This window comes from Bufo bufo, chromosome 2 (genome assembly GCF_905171765.1).
Source record: "Bufo bufo chromosome 2, aBufBuf1.1, whole genome shotgun sequence".
NCBI classification, from domain to species: Eukaryota; Metazoa; Chordata; class Amphibia; order Anura; family Bufonidae; genus Bufo; species Bufo bufo.
This window is the reverse complement of record NC_053390.1, coordinates 442,132,525-442,148,656: the sequence shown is the minus strand read 5'-3', so window position 1 is coordinate 442,148,656 and position 16,132 is coordinate 442,132,525. Positions and strand designations below refer to the sequence as shown.

The following is a 16,132-nucleotide window of genomic DNA, read 5'->3' as shown; positions in this document are numbered from 1 at the left end:
GTCTGACAAGTGTGAATGAACACTGTCCAAGGTTCTGGAAAGCAGCAGATTTGAGGGGAGCAGCGGCTGTAACGACGTTCAGCGAAGCCGCCAGCAGGAGGCGCTCTTACGTTCCGGCTGCTGGAATCGCTGCTGTTCAGCTTTTCACTCACACCCCAGTTTCCAGCTGAGAGCTCTGCCTGTGTGACTGATCCAGCCTACCGAGGGGCTGGAGATGGCCAGACTGACGGAGAGAGAGGCGAGGAGGCAGCAGCAGCAGCAGCATCCCCCGCAGCAGCAGCAGCCCCGAGCCTGCCCCATGAGCGGCCCCGAGCCCCCTGCTCAGCAGTCAGACAGCATGAAGGACCTGGACGCCATCAAATTGTTTGTGGGGCAAATCCCTCGCAACCTGGAGGAGAAGGACTTGAAGCCTCTCTTCGAGCAATTCGGCAAGATCTATGAGCTCACAGTGCTGAAGGACCGGTACACGGGCATGCACAAAGGTGAGCACTGCCTCCCCTGCACACACCTGCTGCCCCTCATATATCCAGGGGTATTCATTTATACATATACGTCCGGGGGCTTTTATACCGTGTTATATATACAGGGGTATTCATACAATGTCATATATCCAGGGGTATCATACAATGTTATATATCTGGGGGCTTTCATACCGTGTTATATATTCAGGGGTATCATACAATGTTATATATCTGGGGGCTTTCATACCGTGTCATATATCCAGGGGTATCATACATTGTTATATATCCAGGGGTATTCATTTATACATATACGTCCAGGGGCTTTCATACCGTGTCATATATCCAGGGATATCATACAATGTTATATATCTGGGGGCTTTCATACCGTGTTATATATCCAGGGGTATCATACAATTTTATATATCTGGGGGTATTCATACCGTGTTATATATCCAGGGGTATCATACATTGTTATATATCCAGGGGTATTCATTTATACATATACGTCCAGGGGCTTTCATACCGTGTCATATATCCAGGGGTATCATACAATGTTATGTATCCAGGGGTATTCATACCATGTTATATATCCAGGGGTATTCATTTATACATATACGTCCAGGGGCTTTCATACCGTGTCATATATCCAGGGGTATCATACAATGTTATGTATCCAGGGGTATTCATACCATGTTATATATCCAGGGGTATTCATTTATACATATACGTCCAGGGGCTTTCATAGCATGTGGTATCATACAATGTTATATATCCAGGGGTATTCATACAATGTTATATATCTGGGGGCTTTCATACAATGTTATATATCCAGGGGTATTCATACATTGTTATATATCCAGGGGTATTCATTTATACATATTCGTCCAGGGGCTTTCATACCGTGTTATATATCCAGGGGTATTCATACAATGTTATATATCTAGGGGTATTCATACCATGTTATATATCTGGGGGCTTTCATACCATGTTATATATCCAGGGGTATTCATACCGTGTTATATATCCAGGGGTATTCATACAATGTTATATATCTAGGGGTATTCATACCATGTTATATATCTGGGGGCTTTCATACCATGTTATATATCCAGGGGTATTCATACCGTGTTATATATTCAGGGGTATTCATACAATGTTATATATCTGGGGGCTTTCATACAATGTTATATATTCAGGGGTATTCATACAATGTTATATATTCAGGGGCTTTCATACCATGTTATATATGCAGGGGTATTCATACCATGTTATATATCCAGGGGCTTTCATACCATGCTATATATGCAGGGGCATTCATACAATCTTATATATCCAGGGGTATTCATACATGTTATATATCCAGGGGTATTCATACATGTTATATATCCAGGGGTATTCATACAATGTTATATACCTGGGGGTATTCATACCATGTTATATATTCAGGGGCATTCATTTAATGTTATATATCCAGGGGTATTCATACAATGTTATATATACAGGGGCTTTCATACCGTGTTATATATCCAGGGGTATTCATACATTGTTATATATCCAGGGGTATTCATACATGTTATATATCCAGGGGCTTTCATACAATGTTATATTTCCAGGGGTATTTATACATGTTATATATCCAGGGGCTTTCATACAATGTTATATATCCAGGGGTATTCATACCATGCTATATATGCAGGGGCATTCATACAATCTTATATATCTAGGGGTATTCATACATGTTATATATCCAGGGGTAGTCATACAATGTTATATACCTGGGGGTATTCATACCATGTTATATATTCAGGGGCATTAATTTAATGTTATATATCCAGGTGTATTCATACAATGTTATATATCTGGGGGCTTTTATACCATGTTATATATGCAGGGGTATTCATACCATGTTATATATTCAGGGGCATTCATTTAATCTTATATATCCAGGGGTATTCATACAATGTTATATATCCAGGGGTATTCATACATGTTATATATCCAGGGGTATTCATACAATATTATATATTCAGGGTATTCATACATTGTTATATATATCCAGGGGTATTCATACAATGTTATATATTCAGGGTATTCATACATTGTTATATATCCAGAGGTATTCATACAATGTTATATATCCAGGGGCATTCATACAATGTTATATATCCTTGGGGCATTCATACCATGTTATATATCCAGAGGTTATATATCCAGGGGTATTTATACCATGTTATATATCCAGGGGTATTCATATCATGTTATATATCCAGGGGTATTTATACCATGTTATATATCCAGGGGTATTCATATCATGTTATATATCCAGGGGTATTTATACCATGTTATATATCCAGGGGTATTCATATCATGTTATATATCCAGGGGTATTCATATCATGTTATATATCCAGGGGTATTTATACCATGTTATATATCCAGGGGTATTCATATCATGTTATATATCCAGGGGCTTTCATCCCATGTTATATATCCAGGGGCTTTCATACCATGTTATACAGGGTGGGCCATTTATATGGATATACCTTAATAAAATGGGAATGGTTGGTGATATTAACTTCCTGTTTGTGGCACATTAGTATATGTGAGGGGGGAAACTTTTCAAGATGGGTGGTGACCATGGTGGCCATTTTGAAGTCGGCCATTTTGAATCCAACTTTTGTTTTTTCAATAGGAAGAGGGTCATGTGACACATCAAACTTATTGGGAATTTCACAAGAAAACAATGGTGTGTTTGGTTTTAACGTAACTTTATTCTTTCATGAGTTATTTACAAGTTTCTGACCACTTATAAAATGTGTTCAATGTGCTGCCCATTGTGTTGAATTGTCAATGCAACCCTCTTCTCCCGCTCTTCACACACTGATAGCAACACCGCAGGAGAAATGCTATCACAGGCTTCCAGTATTCGTAGTTTCAGGTGCTGCACATCTTGTATCTTCACAGCATAGACAATTGCCTTCAGATGACCCCAAACATAAAAGTCTAAGGGGGTCACTGGATATGCAAAATTGCTACATGATGATGTGTTTCCCTCTTTATGCACTGAAGCTGGCACGTTCCCTGAGTTTTTCCAGCAAGATTGTGCACCCACCACCACATTATGGGTGTCAGGTCCGAACATTCCTAGATGAACAGTTTCCTGGAAAGTGGATTGGTCATCGTGGGCCAGTTGAATGGCCCCCAAGGTCTCCCGATCTGACCCCCTTAGACTTTTATCTTTGGGGTCATCTGAAGGTAATTGTCTATGCTGTGAAGATACGAGATGTGCAGCACCTGAAACTACGGATACTGGAAGCCTGTGCTAGCATTTCTCCTGCGGTGTTGCTATCAGTGTGTGAAGAGTGGGAGAAGAGGGTTGCATTGACAATTCAACACAATGGGCAGCACATTGAACACATTTTATAAGTGGTCAGAAACTTGTAAATAACTCATGAAAGAATAAAGTTACGTTAAAACCAAGCACACCATTGTTTTTCTTGTGAAATTCCCAATAAGCTTGATGTGTCACATGACCCTCTTCCTATTAAAAAAACAAAAGTTGGATTCAAAATGGCCAACTTCAAAATGGCTGCCATGGTCACCACCCATCTTGAAAAGTTTCCCCCCTCACATATACTAATGTGCCACAAACAGGAAGTTAATATCACCAACCATTCCCATTTTATTAAGGTGTATCCATATAAATGGCCCACCCTGTATATCCAGGGGTATTCATACCATGTTATATATTCAGGGGCTTTCATACCATGTTATATATCCAGGGGCTTTCACTCCATGTTATATATCCAGGGGTATTTATACCATGTTATATATCCAGGGCTATTCATACCATGTTACATATCCAGGGTATGCATTCATACAATGTTATATATCCAGGGGTATTCATACCATGTTATATACCTAGGGGTATTCATACAATGTTATATATCCAGAGGTATTCATACCATGTTATATATCCAGGGGTTTTCATACAATGTTATATATCCAGGGGTATTCATACCATGTTATATATCCAGGGTATGCATTCATACAATGTTATATATTCATGGTATTCATACAATGTTATATATCCAGGCGCTTTCATACCATGTTATATATCCGGGGGGCTTTCATACCATGTTATATATCCAGGGTATGCATTCATACAATGTTATATATCCAGGGGTATTCATACCATGTTATATACCCAGGGGTATTCATACAATGTAATATATTCAGGGTATTCATACATTGTTATATATCCAGGGGTATTCATACCATGTTATATATCCAGGGGTATTCATACCATGTTATATATCCGGGGGCTTTCATACCATGTTATATATCCAGGGTATGCATTCATACAATGTTATATATCCAGGGGTATTCATACCATGTTATATACCCAGGGGTATTCATACAATGTTATATATTCAGGGTATTCATACATTGTTATATATCCAGGGGTATTCATACCATGTTATATATCCAGGGGTATTCATACCATGTTATATATCCGGGGGGCTTTCATACCATGTTATATATCCAGGGTATGCATTCATACAATGTTATATATCCAGGGGTATTCATACCATGTTATATATCCAGGGGTATTCATAACATGTTACTGTATATATCCAGGGGTGATCATACTATGTTATATATCCAGGGGTATTCATACAATGTTATATATCCAGGGGTATTTATACCATGTTATATATCCAGGGGTATTCATAACATGTTACTGTATATATCCAGGGGTGATCATACTATGTTATATATCCAGGGGTATTTATAACATTTTTTATATATAGGGGTATTCATACCATGTTATATATCCAGGGTATGCATTCAGACAATGTTATATATTCAGGTTATTCATACCATGTTAGATATCCAGGGGCATTTATACAATGTTATATATAGAGGGGTATTCATACAATGTTATATATTAAGGGGTATTCATACCATGTTATATATCCAGGGGTATTCATACCATGTTATATATCCAGGGGTATTCATACCATGTTATATATCCAGGGGTATTCATACCATGTTATATATCCACGGGTATTCATACACTGTTATGTATCCACGGGTATTCATACAATGTTATGTATCCAGAGACATTCAGACAATGTTATATATCCAGGGGTATTCATACCATGTTATATATTCAGGGGCATTCATACAATGATATATATCCAGGGGTAGTCATACCATGTTATATATCCTGGGGTAGTCATACCATGTTATATATTCAGGGGCATTCATACACTGATATATATCTAGGGGTATTCATACAATGTTATATATCCAGGGGTAGTCATACCATGTTATATATCCAGGGGTAGTCATACCATGTTATATATCCAGGGGTAGTCATACCATGTTATATATCCAGGGGTAGTCATACCATGTTATATATCCAGGGGTAGTCATACCATGTTATATATTCAGGGGCATTCATACAATGATATATATCCAGGGGTAGTCATACCATGTTATATATCCAGGGGTAGTCATACCATGTTATATATCCTGGGGTAGTCATACCATGTTATATATTCAGGGGCATTCATACAATGATATATATCCAGGGGTAGTCATACCATGTTATATATCCAGGGGTATTCATACCATGTTATATATTCAGGGGCATTCATACACTGATATATATCTAGGGGTAGTCATACCATGTTATATATTCAGGGGCATTCATACAATGATATATATCCAGGGATATTCATACGATGTTATACATCCAGGGGCATTTATACCATGTTATACATCCAGGGCTATTCTCATTACATTATGCCGCCGCAGGGGCATTCTCCCCCTCTATCCTGGTGAATTTTTAGTAATAAGCTGTCTATCATACTTCGCTTTATATATTTCCACCACTCTTGCTCAAATTGTGCATCCTTCTATTCATTGACCATTTAGAATGGTAAAAAAGTGAGTATGTATTTGGAAGCCAGCATTATTGTACAGTGTCAATCATACATCCCTCCTCATCATCCACTGAGCACCTCACTTAAATTGTCAGATGTTGATTTTTCTGTCATTTACTCCTACAGGGGGCGTATATTGTGCAATGCTATCCACCCATGCATGATGAGTTTATAATCTGCTGCATCCCCACTCTTCTTTTTGTGTACGAATCAAGTCAGCAGGATCAACCCTATATGACTGAGAACACATATCAGTAGGAACAACTCTATAGAAAAAAGCAGGTTGCCTGGCAGGGTTAATCCTACTGATTAAAATAATACCTGTCCTGTGAATATCAGCAGCGTTACTTCTTTATGCAAATTAAGGAGTAAATACATCAAGGGCGGGGCCTAGCCCTTTAGTGGGCGTCAGCTTTCTAGTGCTGGCCACGCCTTTCAGTGCATTGAAGTCTTCATTTGCATAAAGAATAAAAGTCTTATTTCTTGGAAATGCCACAACTAATTTTCACAAGGCAGTTGTTATTTAGTCAGCAGGATAAACCCTACAAGGTAGCTTGCTTTGTGTAATGGGGTTGATCCTGCTGGCACGTGCTCTTTAACTGTACTCAGCACTCTAACCCTTTCATTGAATTATTTGCAATTTTCAAGCTCATCTGCATTGATCAGGTAGTTCGTACCACCCTTCTTTATCCACATACTGTATCTATACGATCATATATGCACAGGCCCACTTCACCATCTGAACCAGAAGTCTCAAACTCAGCCAGATTTATGGGCCGCACATAGAAATAATGATTGTAAATAGAATAAAGCACCACATACCTCTTACATCCAGTGATGTCTCCTCAGATGTAGATGTTTCATCTTCCCCATTCGGACCAGATCGCCTTGATGACTTCTTTCAGCCGCATATCCTCTCTGCAGAGTTTGGCTCACAGACAGGTTTCTCACTTTTACATGATCCTCCCCTTTCTGGTGCCCCAACATTGTCATCTTGCTGCTACCCCCCCAATATGTGACTGCTGTGCTCCCCAATGGCCACAAATATTATACTGCAGAAATAACAGTACCATACAGATAATCCTCCTAGTTGTATCCCCAATATTGATAATGCTCCCCAAGAATGCCCCCATTAGTAGTAATTATGCCACCATGGTGCCCCCAGTAGAAATAAGGCCCCCCTATAGTGCCTCCAGCAGTAATGAGGCCCTTCTATAAGGCTTCCCTTTAGAGCCCCCAGTAGTAATAAGACTGATCTATAGGCAACCCTATAGAGCCCACAGTAGTACGAAAGCCTCCTATTGTGTCCCCAGTAGCTGTTATGCCCTTATAGTGTCCCCGATATTTATGTGCCCCATAGTAGCTCTAGTAGTTATAATACCCCCTGTAGTAGCCTCAGTATTTACATAATGACCTCCTGAAGTGCCTCGTGTAGTTATAATGCCCCCTCCTGCAGTGCACCACATAGTTATAATACCCCCTGCAGTTATAATATCCTCCTGCAGTTATAACCCATCTGTAGTGTCCCCTGTATTATAATGCCCCTAGTAGTGCCCCCAGTAATTTAATACACCCCTTGTAGTGCTCCAGCCTGTATTATTTCCCCCAGTAGTGCTCCTGTAGTATAATGCCCCCTTGTACTGTCCCCTTTATTATAATGATCTCTCCTGTATTAATATCCCCTTTGTAATGTCTCCTGCATTATAATGCCCTCTGTAGCTATCTGCAATGTATTAATGCCCCCTTGGTAGTGTCCCCTGCATTAAAAAGTTCCCTATAGCGATCTGCTTTCTATTAATGCACCCCTTGTAGTGTCTCCTGCATTATAATGTCCCCTTTAGTGCTCTGGCCTGTACTAATGCCCCCCTTGTAGGCCAAAGCAGTACAGGAGGGCAATATAATACAGGGGGTACAACAAGGAGGGCATTAATATAGGCCAGAAGACTACAAGGGGCATTATAATACAAGGTGCACTACAAGGCGGCCATAAATGTAGGCCAAAGCAGTACAGGAGGGCAATATAATACAGGGGGTACAACAAGGAGGGCATTAATATAGGCCAGAAGACTACAGGGGGCATTATAATACAAGGTGCACTACAAGGCGGCCATTAATGTAGGCCAAAGCAGTACAGGAGGGCAATATAATACAGGGGGCACCACATTAATGGCCGCCTTGTAGTGCACCTTGTATTATAATGCCCCCTGTAGTCTTCTGGCCTATATTAATGCCCTCCTTGTTGTACCCCCTGTGTTATAATGCCCTGTCGTGCTCTGATCTATATTAATGCCCCCTTGTATTGCACCCTGTATTATAACGCCCTCTTGTAGCGCTGTGGCCTATATTAATGCCCCCCTTGTAGTGCACACTGTATTATAATGCCCCCTGTAGCGATCTGCTCTGTATTAATGCCCCCCTTATAGTGCCCCCTGCATTATAATGTCCCCCTGTTCGCTGCGATGTGATGAGTTGCAATGACATCACAGCGACCTGCTGGCGGCGTCAAAATGACATGATCACAAACACCTGCGTTAGGACACAGGTATCAAGGTGCTTGAGACCTGGTGCAGGAAGTCACAATGTCGTTGTGACCTCCTGCACGGTTTTTACTGCCCTAATGGCCTGTGGCCTTTGAGGATGAACAGTAGGGACCGTAGTCATAGACTCCAGTGGCCTGCCGCAAACTGACGGGGTTGCAGGCTGCAGAAAAGTGCTGACATGCCAGTATGAGCAGCAGCTTAGCTTTCGTTATATGGATGTGTATTAGGGTCCATTCACACGTCCGTATATGTTTTGCGGATCCGCAAAACACGGACACCGGCAATGTGCGTTCTGCATTTTGCAGACCGCACATCGCCGGCACTCTCATAGAAAATGCCTTTTCTTGTCCACAATTGCGGACAAGAATAGGACATGTTCTATTTTTTTGCGGAACGGAAGTGCGGATCCGCAAATGTGGATGCGGACAGCACATTCCGGCCCCATTGAAAATGAATGGGTCTGCACCTGTTCCGCAAAATTGCGGAATGGATGCAGTCCCATTTTGCGGACGTGTGAATGGACCATTGCTGGACATCCTCACTCTTCTATTAAGGCCTCCTGCAGACGAATGTTATTTTTTTCCGTTTCCGGTCCCTTTTTTGAGTTCCGTATAAGGAACCATTCATGTCAATGGGGTCTGCAAAAAAACGAAATGTACTCCGTATGCATTCCATTTCCTTATTTCCGTTTTTCCGTTCCGTTGAAAGATAGAACATGTCCTATTATTGCCCGCAAATCACGTTCCGTGGCTCCATTCAAGTCAATGGGGCTGTAAAAAAAACTGAAAGGATACGGAATGCATCCGTACGTCTTCCGTATCCGTTTAGTTTTTGCGGAACCATCTATTGAAAATGTTATGCCCAGCCCAATTTTTCTATGTAATTACTGTATACTGTATATGCCATGCTTCCGTTTCCATTTGCGATCTGCAAAAAACGGAAACCAAACATGGAAACACTACTGAAACAGAAAACGGAAAACGGATCCGTTTAAAACGGACCGCAAAACACTGAAAAAGCCATACGGTCGTGTGCAGGCGGCCTAAATTTGTTACCCATTTGTTTGTCACAGTTTTGGGGGTCATTTATTAAGACCGGCCTTTTAGACCTAGTCTTAATAAACCCTATATCTAGCGCCGGCCTCTACATAACCTCGCCACATCCAGCGCCAGTCTAAATGTAAGGCAGCTTGCTTGCCTTCCATTTAGACCATTTTCTACGCCTAAAACAGGGGTAGAAAATGATGAATGAGACGGGCCTGCGGCCTGTCCTCTTCCCCGCCCTTGCCACGTTCACTTTTTAGACTTGGCTTGGCTGAATAACCTTTGCTGTGCAATCTGCGCCTGAAATACGCCTAATATAGGCATACTTCTGGATAATAAATGACCCCCTTTATCTTCATGCACTAGATGGCTGAGATGTTCATTTCTGTCATTTTGATTATGCATTCCTATTGCGTTTTATGCTCTATTATTAACTAATTACTGTATCATTGCATGTGAAATACATATTCATGTCAAAGGGAAGGGGCTTTGCTTCTTCTGGTATCCCCTTTAATATATTATTAATTGAATCTATTTACCTATATAGTAGCACCACAGAAACTGCATCTAAATGAAGAGATTTTAATATCCTTCCCAATCCGTACGGACTACGCTGTATGTGAAATTCTGTAATGACCTAAGGAATAGTTTACACATTTTTACTTTGCAACCCATGCTCTGGGCTCAGGCTACTTGAAAGCCTAGGAGCAGCGCCATTTTTTTATTTTCTTTTGGTAGGCTATGCATAGTATTGTTTCTGAGTCCGATTCAAGTGAGCAGGGCTGTACGGCAATAGTAGACAAGAGTAGCACTGTCTAATGGGGATCTCATATGTAGCAGCCTTGGAGCAACTGAAAACGGCAGACAGATGTGCATTTTAACCGCAGATCGGCGCAGTTTTCAAATTGATTGTTAATGGTTGCATGGTTTTGCAGTAAGGCCAAGTCGTCATGTTTTTTGGTCATACTTTAGCTTTATGTGAACTCCCTCTGAGGATATTCATGACATATATTGAATTTCAGAATTCGTGGGCCCTTGATTCTGGGAGCTGTACATCATCTTTCACCTATTACAGATGATATACCCTGACCAGCCATAACATTAACCCTTTTGCTGCCAGGGGATTCTGGACAATTTGCGCATCTGGTAACCAGGGCAATTTTTGCAGTGTTGACATGTACAAACAAAACCTAAATTACAAAATAACAAAAGTCATACTAACCCCCCATATACCCATAAATTTTCTGAAAGTAGACACCCGGCACATTGTCAAAATGATTAGTCAAAATGTCATTTTTTTTAATAAAAGTTGATATTTTATGAAAAGTTGATAAAGTGTGACCAAGCAGAAAGCTATATACAGCACACCTCCTAAAAATAAAAGTTCACTCATACCTCTTAGGCCTAAATTTACATGTAGATATCGTCATACAATCACCAGAATCTGGTTTTAAGCTGTGAATTTAAAAAAAGTAGCAACCTATAAAATACAGGTATTACACACTTTGAAAAGTAAGTGCACCCACAAAACCTACAGTATATGTTTTGTGAATGCAGAAAACCTGATGATTTCAGTTGCCTTGATGGACTGATGACAACCAAGTCCACCTTCATGTAACTTTAACAAAATAATATATTGACGTGTGCAAAGCTCCTATTCAGACCTCAGATCAGACCCCAGTGTTTCTAAGACCCCCAGTCAGACCTCAGATCAGACCCCCATGTTAATCAGAACTCAGATCAGAGACAAAAAAATAAATCAACTTACCTCTCCTGCTCCAGACGCTGCTGCTCCTCCTGAGATCCAGCTTCCTGCCATGCAGTGACCCAACATCTCATAGCTTTAGATCACAGAGCGCGCCGATGTCCTTGCCCTGTACACAGGGTGCACAGGTCACAGCACAGCGTGAGGAAGACCAGAGTGGTAAGTACAGAGCCCACATAGGGAGCATTGGATTCACCGCTCCCCGATCCTGCTGTACTAATGAGCACTTCCATAATGGAAGCGCTCATTGGTATTCACCCCATAAGAAAAGCGGCTGAATACAGTTTTTTGTTTTTGTTTTTAAGTATGTTAATTGAAAACTATTATTTATGGAGACAGTCATTGAAAATGTCAATTTTGACTGATTAAAATCTTGTCCATCTGTCAGGAATATATATGACTTTTCTCTTCTGATCATTGTCGCTATTACTGCAATGTGTAATGTATATGTGACAGTCTGAAAGGAAATATATTCTTTGATGAAGGAATTGGGATTAATAACATGCACAGAAGTCCATGTTACCCTCCCCCTAGGGTCATATATAGTTAGACAAGGAGAGTAAGATCTGTGTCTCTCCTCTCCTCCTGCAACCTGTCACCACGTCCTCCACTAGCTCTTCTCTCCTTCTCCAGGCTGGCTGAGATCACAGCAGCCTGCTTTAACTCCTTCAGGACTGAGCGATTTTTCATTTTTTTGTTTTCATTTTTTACTCCCAGCCTTCCCAAAGCAATAATTTTTTTATTTTAACATCCACATAGCTGTATGAGGGCTTGTTTTTGCAGGACAAGTTGTACTTTCTAGTGGCAACATATACAGTTGCATACAATGTAGTGAAAAGCGGGGGGAAAAATCCAAATGGGGTGGAATTATAAAAAGATGTCACGAACCAGCGGGTGTGAAGCCACTGTGCCACGTGTCCTACCTCCTCTAAGGCAGCTGGTCCAGGCGGTACCTGAGAAAGGTACCAGAGGTACAGGCGTTGTCAGCAGGCTGAGTCATTACCAGGAGCAGCAGTGCAGGACCGAAGGATAAGGCAGAGGCGGTCAGACATTCAATAGGTGAGGGCAGGCGGCACAGGTCAGGCAATCCCGGTCGGCAACAGGAGTGTCAAGGCAAGCAGGCAGGGATCAAACAGGTAGCAGAGTCCAGGAACACAAGTATGAGTCAGGACCACAAGCAGATATCAGGAACCTTAGCAGGACACAAGGACCTTGACACTGAGGCATCTGGGAAGGAGGCTGAGCCACTTATATATGTGCAGGAGGGCTAGGATTGGTCAGAGAGGTCACATGACCTAACCCATAAAGCCGAGGAAGTGACGTGCGCCGGCCCTTAAGGAAGTGCTGCAGGAAACAAGCAGCAAGCATGCTGTGGCCAGGGCTGAGAGGAAACTGTGGAGTGGATCCTAGAACAACAGTACCTACACAGACAGAGCCCAGGACTGCAGCAGTGAATGGAAAGCACTGGCTGCAGATCACCGCTGAACACGGCGCCCGGGACCGCAGCGGTAAGCAGGGGAAAAGCGGCGCACAGCAGCCGCTGTTACAAAAGACACAATTCTGCCACAGTTTTATTGGTGTTTTTACAGTGCTTCCTATGCGGTAAAACTGACCTGTTACTTTCATTCTCTGGGTCAGTACGATTAAAATTATAACACATATGTATATATTTTTTTCTTGCGTTTTAATACTAAAAAATAAAATAAAAATTTTTGGGGAAAAAAATAATTTTTTCTTTGTATCGCCATATTCTGTGTATGGAGCTATGTGAGGACTCATTTTTTCTAGGTAATCTGTACATTTCATTTTGGGGTGTGCGTGATTTTTTGATCACTTTTTATAAAAAAAAATTGTGGGAAGTAAACCGACTGAAAAACAGGGAATCGGCCATATTGACATTTTTTTCAGTTTCGTCATTTGGGGTAAACATTTTTATATTTTAATAGTATGGGTGTTTTTGCACGAGGCGATACCTATGATGCTTATTTTTTTAATTGTTTTTTTATTTTTATTTTGGGGAAGGGGGGTTGAAGGGAGTTTTATATTTTTTATTTTATTTATTTATTTTCATCATAGATTGCTTCTCTCAAAGACTCAAATGCATTATCACTGGAGTCAATGAGAATTGTACTGTGTTCCTATGGAGCAGCCTCGGATCATTCAGGAGGACAGAGGCTGCTGCACACACCATCCGGCTCCCCCGATCCTCGTTAGGGGGAGCCGATGCACGGCCAGGAAAGCGCACTCATGGGTTTTAAACTCACAGATGTTGTGGTCGCATTTGACCACGGCATTCGAGGGGTTAAATGTGTGTGATTGACGTTATCGTCAATCGCATACTTTAGTGCTGGGTGCCTTCTGTTTAAAACAGCGGGCACCCCGCGGCAATTGCGCCTGCTGCACTCTCGAGCGGGCGCCATCTTTAAATGTCTGACTGGTGTCCAAACTGGCACAAGAAAGGACAACCTGTGACAGCTTCATTCACACTGCAAAACTTGTTCTGGAATTTTTTGAGGAATATAAAAGAGTTCAGGGTGTTGACATGGCTTCCAAATTCCCCAGATTTCATTCTGATCTGTGGGATGTGCTGGAAAAAAAGTCACATCCATGGAGGTCCCACCTTGCAAGTTAAAGGGTTTCTGTCACCAGAATTAACCCTATTAAACTGTGCTAATGTCATCAGACCCTAACTCTCCTATTCTTATGCTTATGGTTGCGCCCCTTACGGCACAATTTTAACTTTGATAATAAGCAAATTAGCCTCTAGGAGCAGGCGGGGCGTTGCTCCTGCTCCTAGAGCAGTGATGGTGAACCTGTTAGAGACCAGGTGCCCAAACTGCAACCCAAAACCCACTTATTTATCACAAAGTGCCAACACGGCAATGTAACCTGAACACTACAGCCCAATATAGTATATCTTCCATGTACTTTATCTTTTAGCTATAATAGCCTGCCTGCATTCAACGTGCTGCCTGTGCTGTTCATGGTGCGCCCTGCGCTGATGAATGGCAGGAAAGGTCTAAGGCATATTGGTATACACCAAAGACTTTTTCCACGGTGTGGGTGCCCACAGAGAGGACTCTGAGTGCCGCCTCTGGCACCCGTGCCATAGGTTCGCCACCACTGTCCTAGAGGCTCCGTTCTCCCACCTCAAGTCATGCCCTGCCGTCCTTGATTGACAGGGCCAGCGTTCGTCTTCTGCCGGCCCTGTGTGCTGGATAAATCCAGTGCCATTTACCCAGCACACAGGGCCAGCAGGAGGAGATGTCAATCAAGGACGGCAGGGCGTGACATGAGGTGGGAGATCGGAGCCTCTAGGAGCTACAACGCCCCCCCTGCTCCTAGAAGCTAATTTGCATATCATTAAAGTTAAAATTGTGCAGTAAGGGTCCATTTACATGTCCGGATCCGCAAAACATGGACACCGGCAATGTGCGTTCCGCATTTTGCGGACCGCACATCGCCGGCACTTAATAGAAAATGCCTAATCTTGTCTGCAATTGCGGACAAGAATAGGACATGTTAAAAAAAAAATCGGGAACGGAAATGCGGACCCGGAAGTGCGGGTCCGCATTTCCGGATCCGGGCCGCACATCGTGTGGCCCCATAGAAATGAATGGGTCCGCAATTCTGTTCCGCAAAATGGGGGGGCATCCATAAGAATAGGGGAGTTAGGGTCTGCTGACATTAGCACATGTCAGCCAGTTTAATAGGGTTAATTCTGGTGACAGAAAACCTTTAAACGGGTTATCCTGGAAAGGCCGCTTTACAAACGTGCGTATTTGCGTATATAGTCCAGATTTAATGTACCAGAATCCGCTGGCAATGTTAATGAATGGAGCTATTCACATAGACAATTAATTTCCGTCAGTATTTGAAATCCGCAGCATGTCCGAGTTTTGTGCGGATTAGTTTCCAAATACGCACATTACAGTCTGTGCAGTGCATAAATAATGAAGGAAGGAAGAAATACGCATGTAAATCCTGATGAAATCCTGAAGCAATCCTGATGACAATACTGATGTTATATCATCAGGATCCTGAGCCAGAATACTGACGGATTTCAATACACTCGTCTGAAAGCGGCCAAATGGTAATGATGACTTATCCTCAGAATAGGTCATAATTATCATATCAGCGGGGCTCCTGGCACCGCTGCCGAGCAGCTGTTTCAAGGAGAGCTGTGGTGTGCGTTGCAGGGGATGGAATGGGGCTGAGCTACTGTACAACTAGGCCACATGACTGATGTACAGTGACGTCACTGGCCTAGGAAGAGGTTGCAGCGCTCAAGTCCTCTTCTAACAGATCATCGGTGGGGGTCCCAAGTGTCGTACCCTGCAGATCTAATACTGATACCTATCCTGAGGATA

The 16,132-nt window shown here is 42.0% G+C and overlaps 1 protein-coding gene across 16 annotated transcripts in view; it reads left to right on the top strand.

Annotated features, from left to right (window-relative positions):
- The first annotated feature begins 214 nt into the window (after nucleotides 1-214).
- Nucleotides 215-16,132, top strand: part of CELF5 (CUGBP Elav-like family member 5) — a 137,914-nt gene continuing 121,996 nt past the window's right edge. For all 16 annotated transcript variants that reach the window (XM_040420390.1, XM_040420383.1, XM_040420379.1 and 13 more), the window contains exon 1: nucleotides 215-482. In XM_040420390.1, coding sequence (XP_040276324.1) covers nucleotides 215-482 — 268 coding nt within the window. The remainder of the gene's footprint in view (nucleotides 483-16,132) is intronic.